The 21,656-nt window shown below is 48.6% G+C and overlaps 4 protein-coding genes across 4 annotated transcripts; 2 read left to right on the top strand and 2 right to left on the bottom strand.

Moving 5' to 3' along the window:
• Positions 1 to 73: 73 nt before the first annotated feature.
• On the bottom strand, positions 74 to 8,431 carry LOC117581341 (receptor-mediated endocytosis protein 6 homolog). Its single transcript, XM_034268465.1, has 7 exons — positions 8,275 to 8,431; positions 7,986 to 8,218; positions 6,197 to 6,359; positions 1,990 to 6,131; positions 1,080 to 1,931; positions 921 to 1,017; positions 74 to 865 (listed from the first exon to the last, which is right to left on the bottom strand). Exons 3-7 carry the CDS (start codon positions 6,341 to 6,343, stop codon positions 725 to 727), a joined length of 5,379 nt encoding a protein of 1,792 aa, XP_034124356.1. The 5' UTR covers positions 6,344 to 6,359; positions 7,986 to 8,218; positions 8,275 to 8,431; the 3' UTR covers positions 74 to 724.
• A 994-nt stretch (positions 8,432 to 9,425) lies between these two features.
• On the bottom strand, positions 9,426 to 14,942 carry LOC117581348. Its single transcript, XM_034268474.1, has 8 exons — positions 14,571 to 14,942; positions 13,247 to 13,340; positions 13,070 to 13,173; positions 10,578 to 10,688; positions 10,271 to 10,505; positions 10,089 to 10,209; positions 9,879 to 9,995; positions 9,426 to 9,826 (listed from the first exon to the last, which is right to left on the bottom strand). The coding sequence occupies exons 1-8, from the start codon at positions 14,655 to 14,657 to the stop codon at positions 9,532 to 9,534; spliced, it is 1,164 nt and encodes a 387-aa protein (XP_034124365.1). The 5' UTR covers positions 14,658 to 14,942; the 3' UTR covers positions 9,426 to 9,531.
• Positions 14,943 to 17,473: 2,531 nt separating this feature from the next.
• On the top strand, positions 17,474 to 18,884 carry LOC117581345 (SKI/DACH domain-containing protein 1). The gene has a single exon (XM_034268472.1). The coding sequence runs from the start codon at positions 17,587 to 17,589 to the stop codon at positions 18,787 to 18,789; it is 1,203 nt and encodes a 400-aa protein (XP_034124363.1). The 5' UTR covers positions 17,474 to 17,586; the 3' UTR covers positions 18,790 to 18,884.
• Positions 18,885 to 19,266: 382 nt separating this feature from the next.
• On the top strand, positions 19,267 to 20,878 carry LOC117581347 (gustatory receptor 8a). The gene is made up of 4 exons (XM_034268473.1): positions 19,267 to 20,237; positions 20,288 to 20,439; positions 20,505 to 20,594; positions 20,655 to 20,878. The coding sequence occupies exons 1-4, from the start codon at positions 19,373 to 19,375 to the stop codon at positions 20,727 to 20,729; spliced, it is 1,182 nt and encodes a 393-aa protein (XP_034124364.1). The 5' UTR covers positions 19,267 to 19,372; the 3' UTR covers positions 20,730 to 20,878.
• The last annotated feature ends 778 nt before the right edge of the window (positions 20,879 to 21,656 follow it).

The raw sequence follows: 21,656 nt of genomic DNA, 5'->3' as shown, positions 1-21,656 counted from the left end.
GCTGCTAATGAGCTGTTAATGGAGAACGGTAATGGGCTGTTAACAGCGTGTGATTTTTATTTTTGTTTGTTTTATTATTTTTTGTTGCACAATAAGGAATATTAAGTTGCATTTCTTAAGACAAAGGCTAAACCGTATGCCATTATGGGATATACTCGTATAAATATATTTATTTATGTACAATGATGTATATGCTAGAGCAAAAGGGAGTTCCTCTCCTCTGGAGTTATTGTTGGTATGCCATAAGAATGAATATACAACTGCTTTATGCTATATATCATATTCGTGATAGTATCATGTATGAGGCGAGGCCCTTTAGATTGATTTTTACTTAATATTTAGCTGGATAGATCTTCCGATACGCTTTTCTCTCTCTCTCTCTCTCTCTCTCTCTTTCGAGCAGAGTCTTATGTGTAGATATATGTATGCATGTACGTGTGTGTGTGTGTGTATATAGAGTAGTGTGGGATTATGTCTCGTCTGCCGCAGTGGAACTTAAAGATACCGATTTCAACAGTTGCTTTTCTTTTGTACACAAAAAAAAAATTATTATACATTCTAATACATATAAACAAACATAGAGAATAGTTATACAAATACAGAAAGTTTTGGAGGGGGGGATTCACAAAAGGGATTCACTACATGCAAAATATTTACTAAAAATGTTTCTCATGGGAAGTGTCGAAGTAGCAGCAGGAGAAGGGGATTAGCTCTGGCCAAATAGCTAGTCCAGATAATCCATGGTCTTGATGAACTTCACCACCGAACCGAATAGCGTCCAATAGAACTCATTCTCGCCATCGAGCTTTCTGCCCAGAAAACAGCTAATGTACTCCACAGTGGACAGCAGATAGGGCGGATTTGCCTGTAATTGAAATGATTCTTAATTATTGTGGGGGGTTGTGGGTTTTTGCACGCACCATTATGACCACATAGATGAGCACGGGTAGCAGATCATCGGCAGCGGGCACACGACCGCAGGACATGCGCAGCAGGCTCATAATGCTGGAGATGCAGCTGATGGTTATAGAAATGGAACGATTATAAAATAGTTTCATGAAAGGAAAGGATCTGCTCACTTAATGATGCACTGCAGCTTCTCGCGCGGCGTCTTGTAGGCGGCCATGTGGCAGAGCTGCTGCTGGGCAAATGTCCAGGGCGCCTCGCCCAAGTACTCCTGGGCAATGCACAGGGCCGGATGGGCGGGATGCACGAACCGCTGCAGCTTGCCAATGTGCGCAGAGAGGACTGTGTCGCGCGAGACATCGGCATCCTCGTTGGGGAACATCACCTGCTGGTACATGACATCCAAGAGCATGCGCTCAATGGCCTCCCGTGCGGCATCCACCTGCCAGTCGTCCAGCAGATCGGCGTCCGTTATCAGCTGCTGCAGCAGCTCATCGACAAACTCATCGACCAGCTCCGCCCGCTCATCGCTGGCCCTCAGCTGGCCAAATTCGGTCTGGAACTGCTCCAGCTTGTCCTGCTGGCGGGCCCAGGCCAGATAGAGCCGCACCAGCGATTGCATGAGGCAGCGCTGACAGCTGCGCGCCTCACTCCTCAGTCGCACCTCCAGCTGCTCGAGCTGCTCGGAGCGCAGCAGCAGCTGCTGGCGATGCCGCATCAGGTACTGCAGATAGCTCTGCCTGCGCTGCAGGTCGTGCTGCAGCTCCACCAGCAGCTGGCCATGCTGCGGCCGCTCCAGCTGCTCGAGGCAACGCAGCGCCTCGGCCACGTGCGAGATCTGCGGCAAGCGCTGCAGGCTAATGCACTGCGCCAGCTGAATCTGCAAGTAGATCTGCAGCGGCGTGGTGGCGTCCAGCGGTCGCAGCGGCGTCGTCTGTCGAAAGTCCCCGCTATGCAGATCCGTCTTGGACAGCACCGTGCGCAGTTTCTGCTTCACGCTGCCAAATGCCACGCCTGGCAGTTGTCTGCAAATGGCAAAAGTGTGAGATTTCATTGGAAATTGAAGTGACTCTGTGCACTTACCCTCCATTCACATGCTTAGACAAGTGCGCGGCAGCTGTGGCTGCTGCTGCTGCGGCTGCCCCATTGCCCGTTGAATCGGAATTGGTCGCCTCGCTGGAGCTGCTCACTTTGCGCCTGTACTTGGCCAGAATATCCTCGCTGCTATCACAGTAGTGGGTGCCAAAGCTAACGCAGGCAGCGGCACTGGGATCAAAGCTAACACTGCGCGATCCTCCCGATCCGCCCGGCTCTGCTGTGGGATTGGGATTCGAAGGGGTGGCCGCAATGGCATTGTTCTTGGAGCTGCTCGAGCCGCCACGGCGATGCTTGAAGAAGCCCTGCTTCAGCTTATTGAAAATGCCAGCACTATGATGTTCCCGATCTCTGTCCCTGTCCCGGTCCCTGTCTCGATCTCGATCTCGATCTCTGTCCCTATCCCGCTCTCTGTCTCGTTCCCTGTCTCGTTCTCTGTCCCGCTCCCTTTCCCTATCTCTATCCCGATGGTAGGGCTGCTGCTCCTTATCCGCACTGGCATCGAAGCTAATGCTCTTTGGTATGGCGCCTGTGGCCTTGCCCGGTGGCTTGGATGTGCCTCTGGCTGCTGCTACCACTCCCACTCCCGTTCCGGCTCTGCTGCTGCTGCTGCTCTCGGCGGCAGCCGCTGACGCTCGCTCCTCCAGCTGAAGCTGCTGCTGGGTCTGGGCACACAGAAGCAGCTCCTGCTTGTCATCATCCGTTTTGGGCAGCATCGAATTGAGCATGATCTCATGGTTCTCATAGTTGAGACTCTGATGGCGTCGCATGCTGCCCGCCAGTATGCCATTGCGTCGCCCATCGATGCACTGCGAACGCTGCTCTATGGAGATGCGACGATGCTCGACGGATGAGCCCGAATGCTGCTGCTGCTGCTGTTGTTGCTGCTGTTCCTCCTGGTTGAACATGTCCAGCAGCTGTTGGACGAGACCTGGCGGTTGCTCCTCCTCATCCTTGTCCTCGCTGCAATCACTGAAATCGATGAGATCTCGATGTTGCTGCTGCTCCTTATGCTCTTGCTGCTGTTTTTTCTTCTTCAAACCCGACGACTTGTGATGATGCTCACGATGATCCCGCTCCCGCTCGCGCTCTCGTTCCCTCTCCCGCTCCCGCTCCCGATGATGATGATGCTTGGCCAATGCTCGTGGCGGCGGTGGCGGCTCTTCCAGATTGAGACTCTGATTGCTGATGCTGCTCTCCGCGGAGGTCTGGCGACGCATGCATGAGGTGCCCATCAGCGGTGTCGTCTTCCGGCCAATGCCCTCGGCACCGCTGCACTTGTACTGCTGCTGGAAGCTGCTCTCCCCGCCCAGCACATGGTAGCTGGTACGCACCGAGCTGCGGGCCAGCGAGGAGGCGCCGTGATACAAATGATGGGCATCCTCGTACGAATTGACAGCATCAAAGAATGCCGAATCCTCCTGGCTGCGTTCGCTGCCATTGCGCAGACGTTCCCTATCCGGATCTGGCTCTCCATCGCCACTGCTGCCCGGCGTCTGTTCATCCTCATCGTCATCGACGCCTAAGCCACCGCCTGGGGCCTCCGGCACGCCGACACCCCGTTCCCCCTGCAGATTGACGGCAATGTCCGATTTGGCTGTGATGCTGGCATTGTCGTCCGTATCGATTTCGGCCAACTTCTCCGAGTCGCTGGCCAGCACATCGGTGCTCCAGTTGCTCTCCGAGCGCTGATCGGAGGCATCCATGTGAGGTCCCGAGATGACACCAGCGCCCGCACGGGCCAGAGCCTCCACAACGAAATTATTGTCACCCGGCAGGACGACAGCGGATGGGATGAGCGGCGTGGAGAAGTTACGGTCGCGATCTCGGTCTCCGCGTTCGCCTCGTTCGCCACCCCGCTCGCTGCCCGTGGCATCGAGAGTGTTCTCCGAATCGCTGGCCAGCACATCCGTCGACCAGGTGTCCGAAATGATGCTCACATTCTCGTCGCCCTCGAACTTCTTCAGCTCGAACTTGCAGAACTTATCCTCGATGTCGGAGCGTGCCTTGGAGAGGAGCATCTTTTGCATTTGCGGATTTGCGGCACGCACATGATGGCCATGGTGATGGGCCATGTCACCGCCACCGCCATCGCCGTCCGTCACTTGGGACGAGGGCGTGTCCCGGCCACTGATGTTCGGTGTGCCCCGGCCGGAGACATTCGCTGACACCATGTCCGAGAGATTGTCCTCGTTCTCGTGCACATCGCGCTCCTGCTGCTCCTCGAGATCCAGCGAACTGGCCACCGAATGCGCCGCCTCACTGATCGCCTCCAGATTATCCGAATTGCCAATGGAGGCGTCATCCTGCGGCCGTCGCATTGCCTCCAGGCTGCTCACATCATCGTTGTTCGAGGAGGGTGCCACCACGCCAGCGGTGCCGCATGCCACAGCGGGCAGCAGATTGCTGCCATCCTGCCCGATGCAATTCATCTTGAGCACCTCCTCCTCGGTGAGCGGCTTCAGCTTGCTCTTCGCTGAGGCATTATAGATGCTAAACATGAGCACAGGCTCACTCGGATCGCCACACTGATGATCGCTTGTACCAGCAAGGGCAGGTGCAGGTGCAGGGGCAGGTGCAGGTGCAACGGCAGCAGCTATGGCAGCAACTGGAGCACCGCAGGAACTAAGACTCGTATTGCTGCCGCTGTGGCTGGAGCACTGCTCGAGATCTCCGTTCGAGGCAGCGGACACATTGAAGCTATTCGCCTGGCCATTGGCCAGTGGCACCTGCTCGACGGGCGGCGCACTTTTGTTGCTGTTGCTGTTGCTATTGCTGAAGCTCATGCTGTTGGCCAGCTTCTTTTTGGCCTTGCCCAAGCGCATTAGACTTTTGTTGTTGCTGCTCTTCTTGTTGCTGCTGCTGGCGTTCTGCTGCTTCTCCGGACTGTCGGGCACTTCCGCCTGGGATGACTGCTGGTGCTGCTTGGGTATCCTGCCCAAGATGCGCTGCAAGCGCAGCCTCTCCTCTGCCGAGACATCGTATTCATCGCGCGACGTCAACAGTCGAAAGAACTCGACAAACTGTGAGAGTTCTCGCTGATTGATGGCCAGCTGGGAGCGCTCAAAGTCCGATTGCTGTGGCAGTATGGCCACCACATCCTCACCCGTTTCGCCGAGCATGAGAAGCTCCATGAGCTGGACCAGTTCGCTGCCCTCGTCGTTGAGCGCCAGCCGCTGCAGCAGCTGGACAATCTGATTGAGATTGTGACGCATCCGTTCGCTAACATTCACATCGATGATGCCCACCAGATCGGCGCTGACAATGGCCGGGGAGATGAAGTGCGTGAATACCAGGTCCGTGAGCAGCTGCCGGATCTCCTGCTCCTCGTGGCGATGCGTTTGACGCAGCTGCTGGCTGAGCGTTTGCAGCAGCCAGCGCAGGGAGCTGGGGAACAGAGCCCAGCTCTGCTGTAGACTCTTCACAAACACCTGGGCATGGGTGTGCAGCTTACCGAGCGTCTCTGCATGGAAGCGTGCCACATTCCGCTGATACTCCCCGCTGTGCTCCCCCGCCGCTGTACCCTCTTGGCTCGCCGGTCCGAAGCGCCTGTCGCGCTCCTTCTGGCTAAAGCTCTGCATCAGCTTGTGCGGATCGAGATCCAGCCAGATGTCGTGCTCGCTGAGGACTCCCATCAGGGGCGCATGCAGGGCGGCTGTGAGAAATATTCTAGCCGAAAAGAGGCTCTCCACCAGCCGCTGATAGAGGCGGGCAAAGGAGCTGCTGTTGGTGCGGAGCAGACGGCGGGGCTGTTCGCTGCCCAGCAGCTGAATCTCAATCAGTTCACGCAGCAGCTTCAGCAGCAGTTCCACATCCTTTGTGTTGATGGCATTCCCATACAGGCCCGTCGCTATCGTATTGATTATCTGCCCCAATTGGCCGCTCGACAGCAGCGACAGCCGATCCGCGGTGGCCAGCGACAAAGCCAACAAATATGGCGTATTGTAGAGATAATTGAAGAGATCCTCGTAGGCGAGAGCATGCTCATAGGGCAGCACCTGCTTGGCATCCATAAACTGTGCACTGTCATAGGCACTCGCTCGTCTGCAGCTCAACAGAGGATCATGATCGTTCCGGGCCAGCAGCAGCTCGTTCAGTATCTGCCTCTGCTGGGCACACACAAAGGCCAACTGTAACCAAAAAGAGAACATGAGAGACTAGGATATTTGTGTAATATTTTAAGGCTAATATTTACCTTTGTTATGGTGCCGGCATTGGTCTCTAGAGCGCCCGTCAGCTGGCCAAAGGTCGTCTGCTCTTGCTGGATGAAGAGCTGCTCCTGGCGTAGGGTGCGCGCCAGGTCCATGATCTCCAGCAGATTACCCGCTGCAGTGGGCTCCATAATGAAGGAAGAGTTTCTGCAAGATGGATTGGCATTAATTAGCATTGAAATTAGACAAAATACAACGAAATAAATTAAGCATTCTCCTTAGGAACATTCGCTTAAATGTCCAAATCAACCAATTTCGTTGGAAATACAATGATTTTGTACTGAACTTGCAGCTCAAATGTAATTTTGATTCGATTTGCAACAATTTATCATCAAATTTAGTGCCGTTCCGCCCACGATCCCCAATACCCAGTACCGGCTACCCCACGCTCTGCCGTTCGGTGTCCGGCCCATCACTTGCCCGTACGTAATGCGCATTTCCGTGATTTAAATGGCTTTGCATTATTCATTGTTCATTGCAACGTGTGGAACGGTCTGGCATTTCTCATGCCATTTGTTTCGGTTTTAAGAAAATGGAATGGAATGGAATGATTAACAGTTAAAATCACAGTTGCTGTTATACCACTTTTAGAGCGTTATATTTGATGGAGCTTTACATACCGTACGTAAGCATCTCTCTGTTCTGCTCTAATGATCGTTCAGTCACGTGCCCATCTCTAATTGATTGCGAGAGAGAGAGAGAGATCTAGCTTATCAATGGAAGTGGGAGCGAGAAATGAAGTCTCTCTGCGAGAGTATGCATATACACATGTATGTGTGTATATGTAGCACTTATAGATTTTGTGGTTACATGAACAATGCCAAACGCTTGCCAATCTCCGATTCAGTTACAGTTACAGCTACAGATTAGGCCTTGATCAAGGCCAGATAGATTCTCTGGCCTGGCATGCCCTGCCCCTACCCAGACAGATGATAACGACCCGTCGCTTTCCATTGTCATGCCTGGAGATGGAGTCACAAATATTTGCGCATCAATTACGGCCACTATTTGTTCCTCGTGAATGAGCCATGGGGGTGTGGTGTGCCAGCCAGGCCATGGCCCATGGATCGATCATGATCTGTTTACTTTCTACCCAAGGGTTTATGGAGGTAAGCCGCCTATAATTTAATGATCCAACCACTCGGCTGGGCAGCTCAAGGCCAGGATTGATAGTGGCAGTATGGAAGCTTTCATCGGGACGACCAGGATAGCTGTCCTTGAGTGGTTCTGCTCAAGACTTTTGCTTTGTTGTATGGGAAATTGTTTTTATCTTATCGATAACTGGGCGAAAGTCTTAGAAGGCGTTTTAGATAAACAATGGTGGGTCATGTCATACGACGAAGTGCTCGATACGGTTAGTGTGGTTCAGTTGGTGACTGGGAATCTATAAGCGTATGTACATGCATGCCACAACCATAATGTAATGCTCCCCTCTGTCGTTGATGCAGCCAGCAGCAGCAGCAGCACACAACACACACAAACACATCAAAGTCAAAAGTGAAACAAAACCTAATTTGTGCGGGGGCTCTCACATTGCAGCAGTGGGAGGCGTTTTAATGTGTCGCCAAAGCTGAAATGGGGGGTGGACTCTCGCGCTCCCGCACTGCTGTGCGTGTGTATGTGTGTGTGTGTGTGTGAGCATTAATAATTTAAGTAGTTTGTGTGCCATGATGTACGAAAGAGCCTGAGAATTGGCCATAGGTGCGCTTCCCCAAGGGTGTGTGGAATGCGCGGACTTCCTCAGCTACTGGCTGCTGTTGCTGCAGGACTTACGTTTCGGGTGGGGGCTGCTGTCTGTCGTCTGCTTGTCCTGTGTGTGCGCCTGCGGCAGCGCGAGTGCCTGCTTGCGTGGGGAGGGCGGCAAACTAGCGGGTAGCCGCCGTTTAGCGTATTGCTTGGATATGGACGCTTGGGATTGCGATTTCCACACGCACGCCTTTTGTTTAAATGATTACGTCCATTTTCTCGCCTCATAATTTGGTTTGTCTGGCAACATGTTGCTCGGTCTAGAAAACAGAAAGAGGAGGTAATGGAGGAAACGAGATGAAGTCACAAAACATACTTTAGCTAGCAATTGGAGATTTGATGACTTTTCCACGTTTAACTTGAATTGTTTCACTTTAATTAACACCCGTTTGGCTCAGGCGAATAAAAACACAAACAATTAATGTTTTTTTTTTGGCTTTGGACTTGAGTACAGTGTGGCCGCGGATTTGTTGATCAAATATACCGTCTGACCCTCATAAATGTACTTTTTCACTTTCTAAATATACCGTAAATGTACCGATGCAAATCTTTTTATTTAATTTTACATTCGCTTAAAATTACTAGCCATCTCAGGCTCTCAAAGGCCATAAAACTACAATTGTATCCTATTGATGAATACATTTTTCTACAGAAAGGACTTATTTTATTGAATTATTTTTTTAAAAACAAGGTTTCAAGCTCGACAAAAATTCGGTAACTACATGCTAACTACAAGTTTTCTACATATTAGCATATTTATGGAATACTCTCTGTAAAAAGTTACGCCAGAAAGTCAAAGGATCTGAAAAGTCAGCTCTGACAATTTCAAATTTTGTTTACAAATTATAAAAGAATGACGAATTGTACGCCATTCTTTTTCAAGTGCCATTTTGACAGGATATTGTCAGGGGAAACAGCATCAACGTTAAGCACTCACTCCAGATTCAATTTTTTGTTTTGTTTTGTTGTCGGGACATTATCGTTGGGTCATCATCGAGTCGCGGGACATTAACAGTACTTGCGCTTCGCAGCTTTTGATTTTGGCTGAGGCTTTTTGGCAGAGCTTTTGGCCTTAGCCTTAGCCTTGGGCATACGCATGGACTTCTTACCGGCCGCAGACTTGCGTGGCCTGCGTTCGGCCTTTACGCTTGCGCTTAGAGGCGGCTCGCTTCTTGGGTGTCTTCGAGCAACCAGCAACCAACCTGCCATTTTATCTAGCTCCAGCTGTAGACAGCACTAGTTGACCGGGAACCCAAGACGCAAAGAGAACTCACCTCACGCCACCGCTAGAAGATGCACCCGAAGAGGGACATGAGTTCCCATCTCGTTGGCCATTTTACTCCCCCTGAAAACCTTTTATGTCTTTTATGCACTTTCACTTGCAATGCAAAATGTATGAACTTTTATATGATTTTATTTTGCGGCTATATGCTGAGGATATGTCCGATATATAAAGCCAAAGTTGAATGTTTTTGCCACAGTGTTACAGTCGCCCTTTTAAAGACTCTTTATTTATGGGCTGCTTTTTTGTAATTTTAAAACTAAGTACCGCCAGTTAATAATGATTTGAAGGCTACTTGAAGAGCAGCGGCAGCCTGCAGTGAGGCTCCGTCTCACTGGGATTGTCCGAGTAGAGGGACATGGTCTTGGCGCTGAGATCAAAAATGCCAACGGCAATGGTCTTGACCACCTCATCACAGCTGCCATTCTCCCGCCACACGCAATACTCGCCACCGGAGACGTCGCCCAGCATGTGACGGACATCCTGTTCGCTCATTGGCGGCTTGTAGGTGCCAAAGGTCTGCATGCGCGATACGCTGGAGTCGACCATCATAGCGTTGGCCTGGTCCTCGTGTATGCGATCGAATCTGAAAGGGGATCGAATCATAATGGGTACCAACTGGTGCTGGTTTTACTCACTGATTCACATGGTAGTTATGCTCGCCCAAGGGTATCTCCTTGATGCTCAAAAGCGACTCATTCTTACGCTCTGGCGATGGCGCCATCTCCACATTGTAGAACATCTGCCGCGGATCGCTGTAAAATCGCAAGGAGAAACAATAGGCTGTAGACTGTAGACTGTAACATGGCTGACATGGCTGAGATGGCTGCTGATCCATGGATACTCACGCCAAGAAGGTAAAGTTAATGGAGCAGGCATCGGCTGCACCCACACCGGCGTCCCTGAGCACCCTGAAGGCATCGTCCACGTTGCTGGTGGCCAGCAGAGCACGTGTCAAAAAATGTCTCGCTAGAGCAAAAAGCAAAAATATGATTAAGAAATATTTTAGAAGGAGTAGGAGGACACGCACGTGTCTTGCCACTGCGCAACAGCTCCGCACTAATCGTATTGACGCTGAAGACCAGTCCGTGATGATTCTGATTCATGGTATAGCCGGGCAGATGGCCCGCATAGCATAGGGACATAAAGTGCTCCTCCTTGACATTATATTTGCCCTGCGGCTTGTCGCTGATGATGTGCGCCACAACAAAGTAATAATGATTGAGTGCCTCCGTTAGGGCATCCTCCGTGTGACCCAACAGTCGCTATAAAGGACACACACATGGACGATATTCGAGAGGGTTATTCTAGATAGGAGTAGGATAGGAGTAACCTACGCAATTCTTTTGGTTCACAATAATTGTGGAGCAGCCAGTGGGTTGGTTCTTGCTGCGCGGCTGTAACTTCAAGGCCTGTGGCAAGATGTCATCCAAATGCAGCAGAAACAGCTACAAAATAAGAGAACAAAGTCCGTTTACTATTGTCACAATTTCTATTGATATTTATAATTATTGGCTGCTGTCTGTGTCCCACAACTAACAACCGAGAATCTACAGCCATGTCTGTGCATGGTAGGCCTTTGCGGCTAGCCTTACTTTCTTGTTTTCATTTCAATTAGCTGATGGCAAGGCAATGATGGCTAAAGCCCCACACCTGCAGCTTGTTATCGATCCGATTCCATGCTAATTGACAATAAACTGCAATTGAAACGGAATGGCCACACATATCAGCATTTGTATGCACTCATAATGCTGCTAATTTGAATTATTAATTGTGGCCCGGTGTCAGTAGTGCCCCGAACAGAGCCCCATCCCCACATCCCCCCGGCACAGATAGCTAGATGTTTAGATGTCCACAGTTGCGGCCAGGGTCAGCGCGATTTTTGCGTGCAATTAATTGGCCCCCAACAAACTGTATAAATGCTGCAAAAAAATAAACAGATTATAACACATTATGGAGACACAAGACAGCTGCGCACTGCACTGCGACTTCTGCATTTGCTGCCAAGCTGCCGTGCTAATGAGAGTGTGCTGTGCCCAATCCCCCGATCCACAATCCACAATCCACAATCCGCAATACCCAATTCCAATGTCAATGAAGCCAAACAAGGGTTAAGTTCGAATCTGATGTGTCGACTTCTGCAGGCTTCTCTTCGTTTGGCACTTGTGTGTGGCACTGCTGTGCCCCACAAATTGGCTTAACCAAGAAGGAGAGTTTAAATCGCTTAGACTGCAGCATAACGCAGCTGAAATACCCTACCCACGCACTTCCAAGTGGGAGACAAGCTATCACTTTTATAGTTCTGCAAAATTTTAATGGGCTATGTACACGAAATTCATTGCGAAAATGTAAAGACTGCGAACAATAAACCAATATAACACGCGAATCTCGTCGAGTACCAGTCATTAAAATACCTTGCCCTATCAGGCATAATTTCTAAACAAAAGCAAAAACAATGGGGACAACAATACTCCCATTACGCTTCTTTAATACGATGCTTTGGCTGCACATGGAGCTTTCATGTACATGCTGTATGTATGCGTGTGGGTGGCTGCACGCATTGTTTACACGCTGCAGCATTTTGCATGCAGCTTTGATCAGCCAGTGGGCAGAAAGCTCCAAAGCTCAAAGCGCATCATTGCTCGCATCAACGCGCATTCTCTTCTTTCACGTACAACTGTAAATACAACAGCAACCTTCTCTATAATTGCATGTTCGTGTGTGAAGAATAACACCCACAAGAGAGAGAGAGAGAGAGAGAATCCACCACCTTATGTATGTACATATGTAATGTCATCATGGATTGAAATAGTCGTGATTTCGACCCAATTACTTCATCAGAAACCTGATTAAAAATAGTACAAGTTGCGCGTAAATGTCTAGACTATAAATTAATAATTATCAGTTTTACAAGTACATAAATTAAGAAACAAGTTAGTTGTTATTGTTTTTCCTTTTTGTAGGTAAAGTTATAGTTCGTATTTCGTGGAAGTTTTAGAGTGCATAACCACTCGCAGGTTATGGCAGGGTATGCTTATAGCCTGTCTATCACTCTCAAACGCAGCAGCAGAGGGAGGCCACAAATCGGAACTAGTTCAATGTCTATGACACTCTGCATGCCGCACGCGGCACGCGGCACACTGAACGCGGCGCACCGAACGGTGCTGCTTGTGCACAGTGAACGCCAGCTAAGTGTAAAAGATTCCCCAAGCAAAAGCAATTAAATGAAGCAGAAGCCATTTGCCATTGTTGAACTGCACGTGGCGGGTGAATCCGCATTGATTACAATAAAATTACAGGCTAAAACTAAACTAAACATCGGCTAATGGCATTGTTCGAGTTGCTAACAATATAAAGGTATGGCAGGCATATGTCAGCGCATACCCTTTTATCCAATTAACACTGTCCAGAGCGTCAGAGACTGCACTCGGGTGTTGTTGTCATTGGATACCCCTGGCCCCTGGTCTTAGCAGACACGCAATGTCCCACAGAGATTATTCGATCGCACGAAGTTTAGGCTTTTGGTGGGGGCCTTAGCTTTACCGTTAGAACCTCTCCCACACTTGGGCAGCCTTGCAGTGCGGATTATTAGCGTTAAATTACAATATTTAAGCCAAAAGCCAAGACACCACCCGACAATTGTATTCGTTTTAATGAGCATTTAATTGTGCAGCTACAAGCTACTTTGATAGATAATGCCAATGTTGGTCGTTGGTCGTTGGTCGCTGGTCGTTTAAAATTGTACAGTTGGAGTGCTAATTAGTTACCCCCTGCCCCCACCCATACACCCCAACCCTGACTAATTGGATTGGGGTTATTTGTGTCTTACCTTATGGAATTCCACCTCCGCACCATCGGCAACGCCCTCCAGCTCTCGTATGTACTGGGGGAAACTATCCTTCACCGACTCCAGGGTCTCATTATAGATTTGCTCTGAAATGAATCAAATCACCATTCGATCAGAGCCACTCGAGCACATATTTGGCATACGAATGAGTGTACTTACTGCCTTTTGGGGTCTGATAGAGGGGCAAGTAGGTCTCGATCAGTGTCTTCGATAAGAGCAAAAAGTTCTTAATCATCGAGCCAAACGTGCGGCCCTGTAAAGCAATTAAATGTACATACAAAAATATATTTCCATTATAATTAAATGATTAAATGCTTTCTAATTTTGTAACAAAACAAAGTAAAGGCAAAGGCACGCCCCCCATGGAGATTTATTTGCAAGTCCGTTTTTGTGTGTTTAATAGGAAAAAAAAAAAAGCAAAATATAATCGATCACGACCGATCGATCGGCCGTGTAAAGAAAACAAACAAATGACGACTAAAATACAACAGAGAATAAAAGAAAGAACATGAATAATGAATGGGTGTCGGTGTTGGGTGGTTGGAGCAAGGGGGAGGGGTGCTTGGAGGAGATTGTCTCTGGCTTTTGGGTGGGCAACAGAGACGGACACGAATGCGGACAACTTCGCAGATAACTCCATGCCATGCAAATGGGATCGCAGCTTACAGTCAGCAAGGTTGATGGTCAAGAGAGCCACACGACAATGCAAATCACGAATCTGCATTAGCATTAAGCAAGCGAAAATGTCTGTGACTGAGGCATGTCTCCCGGAGACATGAATGTAGGTCGTTTCTGTTCTAGTCTGTGATATTGTCTGGAATATTTAAATACATATACATATGTCCATATGTACGAGTGCTGCAGTAAAGATAACCCAACCACAGAACAGGCAGATAAAGTTTTATTAGCACTCGTTGACTGTTGCGGTTTTGCTCTGTCCTTGAGCCAAACAAATATTGCGGGGATTCTTTAAAGTGCATCCTGGTTGATTTTTTAATTATTAATTTAGCAATTTGGCAATTAGTCATTGAACGCAAGGACGAACAGGATATTCATTTGGTTACTTTCCGCTGGCTGTAAATGAGGGAATTTCTGGTGCGAAATATCAATACAATTTTGCACTTAACTGAGCACACAAATGATAGAGGCACATGGGAGAAATCTTATCTTAGACCTAGGCTCTTGCTCAACTATTGCATGCAGGTCAGAGCAATTTTGACAGGGCATGCAAATGGCTAGAGTGCGGCCATTAAGCCATTAAATTAAGTTGCAATATGCTCTACTTATTCCACAACTACTCATACTTATCGTACAATAAGAACTAAAATGATGTCTTCTTTGCGACACAATAAACTAGATTAGAATTCATTAAAAGCCAATAAAGGCCACAAGGAATTGCCATTTAAAATTCAGTTGGCGTGACCAACGTGGAGTAGGGACTTGTGGTAGAACTTTTCCCCTGGGAAAAGGTCACGAAACTTACCATATCGAAGCCAACCTCATAGTGGGTGCCGCGTGTATAGAGCACGGGCACCGCCTGGCGACGTGGTAGAATCTTTCCAGAGGACATTGCACTGATGGGAGCAAGTGGAGCAATTTGTTGGTTTGTTTGCCTCTGAAAATGTTATCGCAGCTGCTTCGTTTTGATTTTGGTTGAGTTGTGGGTATCCCGACTACGTTTTCGCGTATCACAAAAGTAAAACAATAAAATGTGCACTCAAAAAAAAAATTAACTGTTTGAGATATAACGAGCGGCTGTGTTCTTTGATTAATTGCACAGCAAATGTGGAGATTCTGAGGCTTTTCTGTGTGTGGACTCTATTCGGATTTGGCCAGCTTGTGCTTTGTTCTAAAGCGCTTGAAGGCAGAATTCAAACTGATTTTGGTTTGTTTTGGCGCCGTTGTCCCAGGCCGGGTGGGCCAGGCATTACCGATAGCAACAGCAGCAGCAGCAGCAGCAGCAGCACCAGACGAAGGCGTCGAGCGTTGAGCGTCGGCGCTGCGGCCGAAGCACTTACTCTTGACAATATCAATCCAACCGACTGACTCCGATGACGCGGCAACAACGATGACGAGACACACAAACGGACTGCTGCTGCTGCGACTGTTCTGCTGTTGCTGTTGCTGGCCAAAAGCAGCAGAGAGGCAGAGCAGCTGAGACAGAGCAGAGCGCTGACGTCAGCGTTGGCACGCACCACCCACCACCCAGCTGAGCGTTCGCTCTCCTGTTAGCTGTTATCAATTAAAGCAGTGGCTTAATAGGTAGAAAGGCATTGCATGGGTACAGGAGCGATAGACAGGCAATCCGCCTTGATCTCTGTTGCCACTCTGTTGTGATCGATAAAAATGGATCTGAACTTAATGTCACTGCAATGCCATCTAAACTGTCTTCGAAGAGTGGATTATGAGCTCGGGTTCTACTTATCGTAGACTCGTACGTATTCGCATTTAGCTGCAGCTCTCTTAAGTCAATTAGAGGGCTAATAGGCTTTGCAATTGAATGCCGGAATGTCATTTTGATATGTAAGTATTGAGCCCTTTGCTTTTGTGTATATGGATGTGGGTTTGGTTACGTATACGTAATACTCGTACCCCCCACATACAACTATGACCATGAATATATGTTGTTTGCTTCTTTAGCATACATATTAACACGTTTTATTACATTTATTTTCACTCCTACCACATTTCTTTCTTTTCTTGTCTTATTTTCATTTAAATGGGATCGATTTTTGCATGAACGTCAACCGCATTCCCCAGTGTCAAAGTCATGCCTCCCCTCCATGGTAAGGCCTCCCTCTGTGATGCTATCGTAATTTTCCACACGTTGCCTGAGAAGCGTGAGAGTTTTATAATTAATTTATGGGTAAACTTCCCAGGAGATCTCAAATTATTGATTAGTTTTCGGGTCATGTTTTAGAATTTTCACAGCGAAAAATGAATTGCGAATAAATTACAAATACAATTCAATCAGATATGTTTCTATATATAAAATTGAAATTAGATGCATTTGAAGTATATTTTGTGTTATAATTATTTGTTTTTTTTCGTTTTTGTTTTGTTTATTTGCTTGTTTTTACTATATGTATAGAGAGCGAGCTATGATGAACTTTCCTGACGATGATGGTGATATTGATAATTCATGATAATAATGCAGCAGCGCAACTTTCTCAGTGTTGGCCCCCTATTAGCATAACAATTAAATGTTTATTAATAACACACAAAACAAAAACAAAAACCATTCAAAAGTTAATCACAAACAATCCAAATATTATATAAGTGAGAATGTGGGATTCAATTGGATTGGGTATGTACATAAATATGCGACAATTTCTCAACTGCAATTTGATCTCAATGATCGAAGCCGAATACTGTCGTCGGTTGGTTGGCTTGGCGTTCATCTTTGGAGCGGATCGATGAGGATGAGGCCATAAGAAGTCGCTTTCATTATTGAATTTGTGGTCTAAACTTTCGTTACGATTTTTATTTGGCTCGCGGCTAGAAAAATATGCGCCGCATTTCAATGATAATGAAAACAAAAGTTAAAACAAAACAACAGAAACAACAAAAACAACCGCTAGCTGGCTAAACGTCGCGTCGGCGCCAAAGAGAGTGAGAGTGGTTGAGAGAGTGGAAGAGAGTAGCCGCAGTAGCCGCAGCAGCGTTGCGGCGCGGTGCGTCGACTGTCAAACGGTGGTTACCAGAAAATGACATTTTACAGTTGCTTTTACACACACACTCTCTCTGTCTCTCGCAAGCGCAGAGAGCATGTGCACTTTTAGCTGCAGCTGGGATATAGACATTTCAATGAATTAAATTACTGCTTATTCTTAGGTTTTAATTGGACGTTTTAATATTCTGCTTAAGCATAAATTCTTTTATTGCGCGTGTATCTTCGAATTTATTTGTTTCTTGCGTGTCTTAAAGAATCATCTTGCTGCTTGGCGGCTCTCTGTCGTTGTTCCCGGTTTCATTTAATTAATTTCAACTGTTTTGCCACTACCCATAGTGCGTTTTCCTTAGCTATAGTAATAGTGCGCCTCAAAAGTTCAGTCTAGCACGTGATAATTCATTGTTAAAGTACTCATACGAGTGCGAGCAGCAGTAGTATCCATCAATTACTAGCCGTTTAGTGCTTACTTTTTAATATGTGCTTACTGGAAATAAACTGAATAATTAGGAAACAGAACCAAGTACATCTGTACCTCTATATTATTTATAAGTGGCAGATCATTACCCAAGAGTTTATAGGAAATTAGTAGGTATACAGAGTCATGTTAGGGCAGAGCATTCACTGGTCAACTTTGCTCATGGATCGCTTTGCTCTCTTAACAAAAATGCCCGCAGGGCGACGCGTAGGTCAAGTGCCGCGTCGTCGCAGCTTCGTCTGGCCCGGTCTGGTCCGGTCTGGCCTGGGCTGCTGTATATAAATTTTGACAAAAGAAAGATTTCGGTTTAAACCAATTTTGGCGAGGCGGCGGTCTATAGACCATAGGCTGATGACAAACACGAATCAGACCGCGTGCGCGCTTCAACAGAACCACATACCCAGAGACAGAGACAGACACAGCTGCAGAATGCACTCGAAGAAGCCGCTTCCCAGCCTCTGCTTCCTCCTCCTGCCGCTGGTGCTCTGTTGTGCCTCGGTGGAGGCTTTTGGCAACGAGTATGTCCACATCAAGGTGCATGTGCCCAAGGAGCAGGACGGTGAGCCCGAGGTAGCCAAGGTCATCCACCATTACCATCACCATCCGCATCCGCACCAGCTGCAGCGCCTGCAGCGTGGCCGTGTGGCACCGCCCAAGCCTAAGCATTCCAGTCCGCTGCTGGAGAGCGTCATACTCTCCGATCTGGACAAGCCGCTGCACATGAGCGAGCATGCGGATTATCTGAATCACGCCAAGGAGCTGGCCGCCCACCTAACGGAGACGTTCAACAAGAAGCCACCGCCGCCACCACTGCCACTGCCACTGCCACACAAGAAGAAGGTAAACACCTACACGATCATCGAGGAGCAGCACAGCTCCAGGGCCGCTCCAGCTGCAGCTGCTGCAGTCCACAGTGGCTACGACTACGAGGATCATCCGGAGCACAGTGTGGAGACGTACCGCGTGATTGAGTCGCGGCCTGCCCCGCTGAACCACCATTCCCATCATCACCACAAGCCACACCATGATCACCATCATGTGGAGGAGGATGACGATGAGGATCTGGGCTATCACTATCACTCGCATCATTCCCATAATCATATTGGTGGCGCCTATGCAGAGCCCGCGCCCGTCGAGGAGCACATTGAGCAGGAGGCGGAGCATGGCTACAGCTACTCAGCGCCCTACACCCAAGCTGGACGCGGCGCCAAGTCGGGCCGCGCTCCGGCCTACACCCTGCAAGCACCCGAAGAGCCATCGTCCGCCTACGGCTATGACTACGCCAGGCCGAGCAGCAGCGGCAGCAGCAGCAGCAGCAGCACGGGCTTCCGACCATCCCCACAGCTGACTGGATACGAAAACGAGCTGTCGGACACCTATGGGCCGCCAGCTGCTTCAACGCGTCGTCGTCGACCGGCACTGGTGGATTGGCCGGAGGCCACAGGCTTCAACAGTGCCGCCGCCGAGACGTACAACGGTGTCGACAGCTACAACGTGGGTCATGTCCAGGGCTACGGCAGCGGTGGCTATCAGTACAGTGGGCCCTATCTGTAGCGCCCAACCCTCCTCTAGTTATAGACTTATTTATTGGCCCTTATTTTTTTTTTCATAGCTGATAAGAGTTCCCGAGCAGACAAATATATGTATAGGTTCTCGCACGTCTCTCCATATACTCGTCCATGTCTTTGGATTTTTTGTGTAGTGTGGGAACCGGTTGGAAAGTGGTTTAGAGCGGGGAGAGAGAACTTATCTGCGACCCGAACTCTGTTGGCTACTTAAGCTAATGAAATGAGTTATGTCAGTCAAACGGGCGACCCATATGCTTAAATTATATCTATCAATGTACATGGGCAGATGGGCAAGCAGGTGCGACTAGAAATATACCCTAAGCCAGCTCTACACGTAGAGTCTTGTTTATTGCATTCTCGAGCATTCTCTTTGGCATTTTTCGCTTGTGCATTCGGGGCATTTTGTCAGTTTTACGAATTTTAGACTGCTGTTCGTTTTCTGTCACATAAATAGCCAGTGGGTGCCTCTAGCCAGGAGGGTATCGCCCAATCAGCAGTCGCCATCATCCATTGCAGGGATAAGCGCACTTAGCGCCAGAGAGCAGTGACTGTCTGCAGGCCAGTTCACGATGAGCGGCCGTTTGGGCCATGTCCTGCACTTTCATCTGCGGGTCTATCAGGTGCTCGGCTTTCATGGCCTGCCCCTGCCAGGGGATGAGCGGCCGCGCAGAACGCGCCAGCTGCTGCGAGCCTGGAGCCTGTTCCTGCTGCTGGCGCTGAGTGGCATGGTGACCGTGTGCCTGACCAGCAATCTCCACTTTCTCTACAGAGGCGACATGTTCGGCTTTGTGAACGATGCTCTGAAGTACTTATTCAGCGAAGTCGCACTGCTGTCCATCTATGCGGAGACAATGGCCAGCCAGCGGGCCCTGGCACGCTTCTGGTGGCTCCATGGGAAGCTCACCAGGCAGCAGCAGCAACACCTCGGCTGTCGGCTGTCTCGTCCAGCCTCCTTGCGCAGCGAACTGCTTCAGCATCGACGCTACCTGATCTCGCTGTACGGCATCCTGGCGACGGAGATACTCCTCAACATTTGGCTGTGGCGGGTGCAGCCCTACAACATCCATTTGACACTCTTCTGGAGCACCTTTGAGCCGCTCGTCTTTCTCATGTACCTGCGGAATGTGCAGTTTGTGCTGCACATGGAGCTGCTGCGCCAGCAGTTGGTCCAACTCGAGCGGGAGCTGTGCCTGCTGGCCGAATACTCGCGATTTGCCAGCGAAACGGGTCGCAGCTTCAAGGACTTTGGGCCCTTCCTGCGACGCCAACTGCTGCAGAAGCAGTGCGTCTACAACGATGTGCACGAGATGTACAGCTGCTTCCAGCGGGCCTTTTGCTACTCCATCCTGACCGTTCTGCTCTCGATCTATGTGAGGGTTGCAGTCGATTGCTACTTCATGTACTACACAATCTACATAGAAATAGCTAATTTGGGTGAGTCCAAGTTCGTAGTCTGTCCATTTTGATCCTTCTAATCTTCACAGACTACTCGCTGATATTTCCCGCCTTGATTGAGATACCCGCCTTCATCTATGCCTCGCAGAGCTGCATGGTGATGTTGCCACGAATAGCCCATCAGCTGCACAATATTGTCACGGACACGGGCTGCTGCAGCTTTCCAGAACTCTCCCTGCAGGTGCGTATACCATCCGCTAGCTTCTTCCTTTTATTAGTAATCTTATTTTGTATTTTGCTTTGCAGATTCAAAACTTTTCTTTGCAAATCCTTCATCAGCCGTTGCGCATCAATTGCCTGGGCATCACCATTCTGGACTGTTGTCTGCTCACGCGGGTGAGTCTTCAATTCAGTCCCATTCAGTGTGACATTTTGGATGCTTTTTTGCGCTTACAGATTGCCTGCTCGGTGGGCACCTACATCATATACACCATTCAGTTTATACCAAAGTTGAGCAATCAATATTGGTAGCCTCCACACACTTGTAGCACAAGTGGAACTGGAACTATTTTTTTTTATTTTTCGAAGCTAAAACCTTTGTAAGACTTTTAGCAAAAAATATATTTCATTTGTTGTAGTTCCATTGGACACGAAAGTAAACAATTGTTAAATTTAAACGATAGCCTGCAGCTACAAAAAAATAAATACAAATGCAAAAATTAATAATATTTCCCAATGGAAACGAAGAATAACGAGAAGGGACGTGTGACACGCTTCTTACGCGTCACAACTTTCATACCCGGCACTCAGGACTACATCTGCACCTTAGCGTTTATTTGTCAAATTTTAAATTTTTTCTTCATCTGTCATCTACATCTACAACACTTCTCACACCAACACGCTCCTTTAGCTCGCCGCCCTTCCCTAGACCCACACACTGCAGACGCGCGGCAGAGGCAGCGCCCGCACACAAAAAAAAAAACAAATATAAGCTGCGGGACGGGGTGGGTTCAAAGTCGGTTAAAAGAGCAACAAAAGCTGCGGGACAGGGGAAATTAATTTCTCCATTGTGGCTATAATAATGATCTGATCTGATCCAAATTTGGTGATCTGATAGATATGGCCATTTCCTACGGAATGGCGTTTTCTTTTATCTTCAAAATTGTAGATTTGGGAGGTTTTCGCCCTTTTGCGGGGGCGGAAGGGGGCGTGGCTCATTTCTGAAATACACTTTCAGTGTTTCAGTGTGAGCATATAGCAGTCCGGAGCCAAAATTTGGTGGCTCTAGCTCTTATAGTCTCTGAGAACTAGCAGACAAACAAGACGGACGGACGGACGGACAGACGGACAGACAGACATGGCTCTATCGACTCGGCTATTGATGCTGATCAAGAATATATATACTTTATGGGGTCGGAAACGCTTCCTTCTGTGCCCTATTTACTCTCCGAGTACCGG

The sequence above is a fragment of the Drosophila guanche genome, unplaced genomic scaffold (genome assembly GCF_900245975.1).
Source record: "Drosophila guanche unplaced genomic scaffold, DGUA_6, whole genome shotgun sequence".
NCBI lineage: Eukaryota > Metazoa > Arthropoda > Insecta > Diptera > Drosophilidae > Drosophila > Drosophila guanche.
The sequence above is the reverse complement of the archived record's forward strand: the minus strand, read 5'-3'. Positions and strand labels throughout refer to the sequence as shown.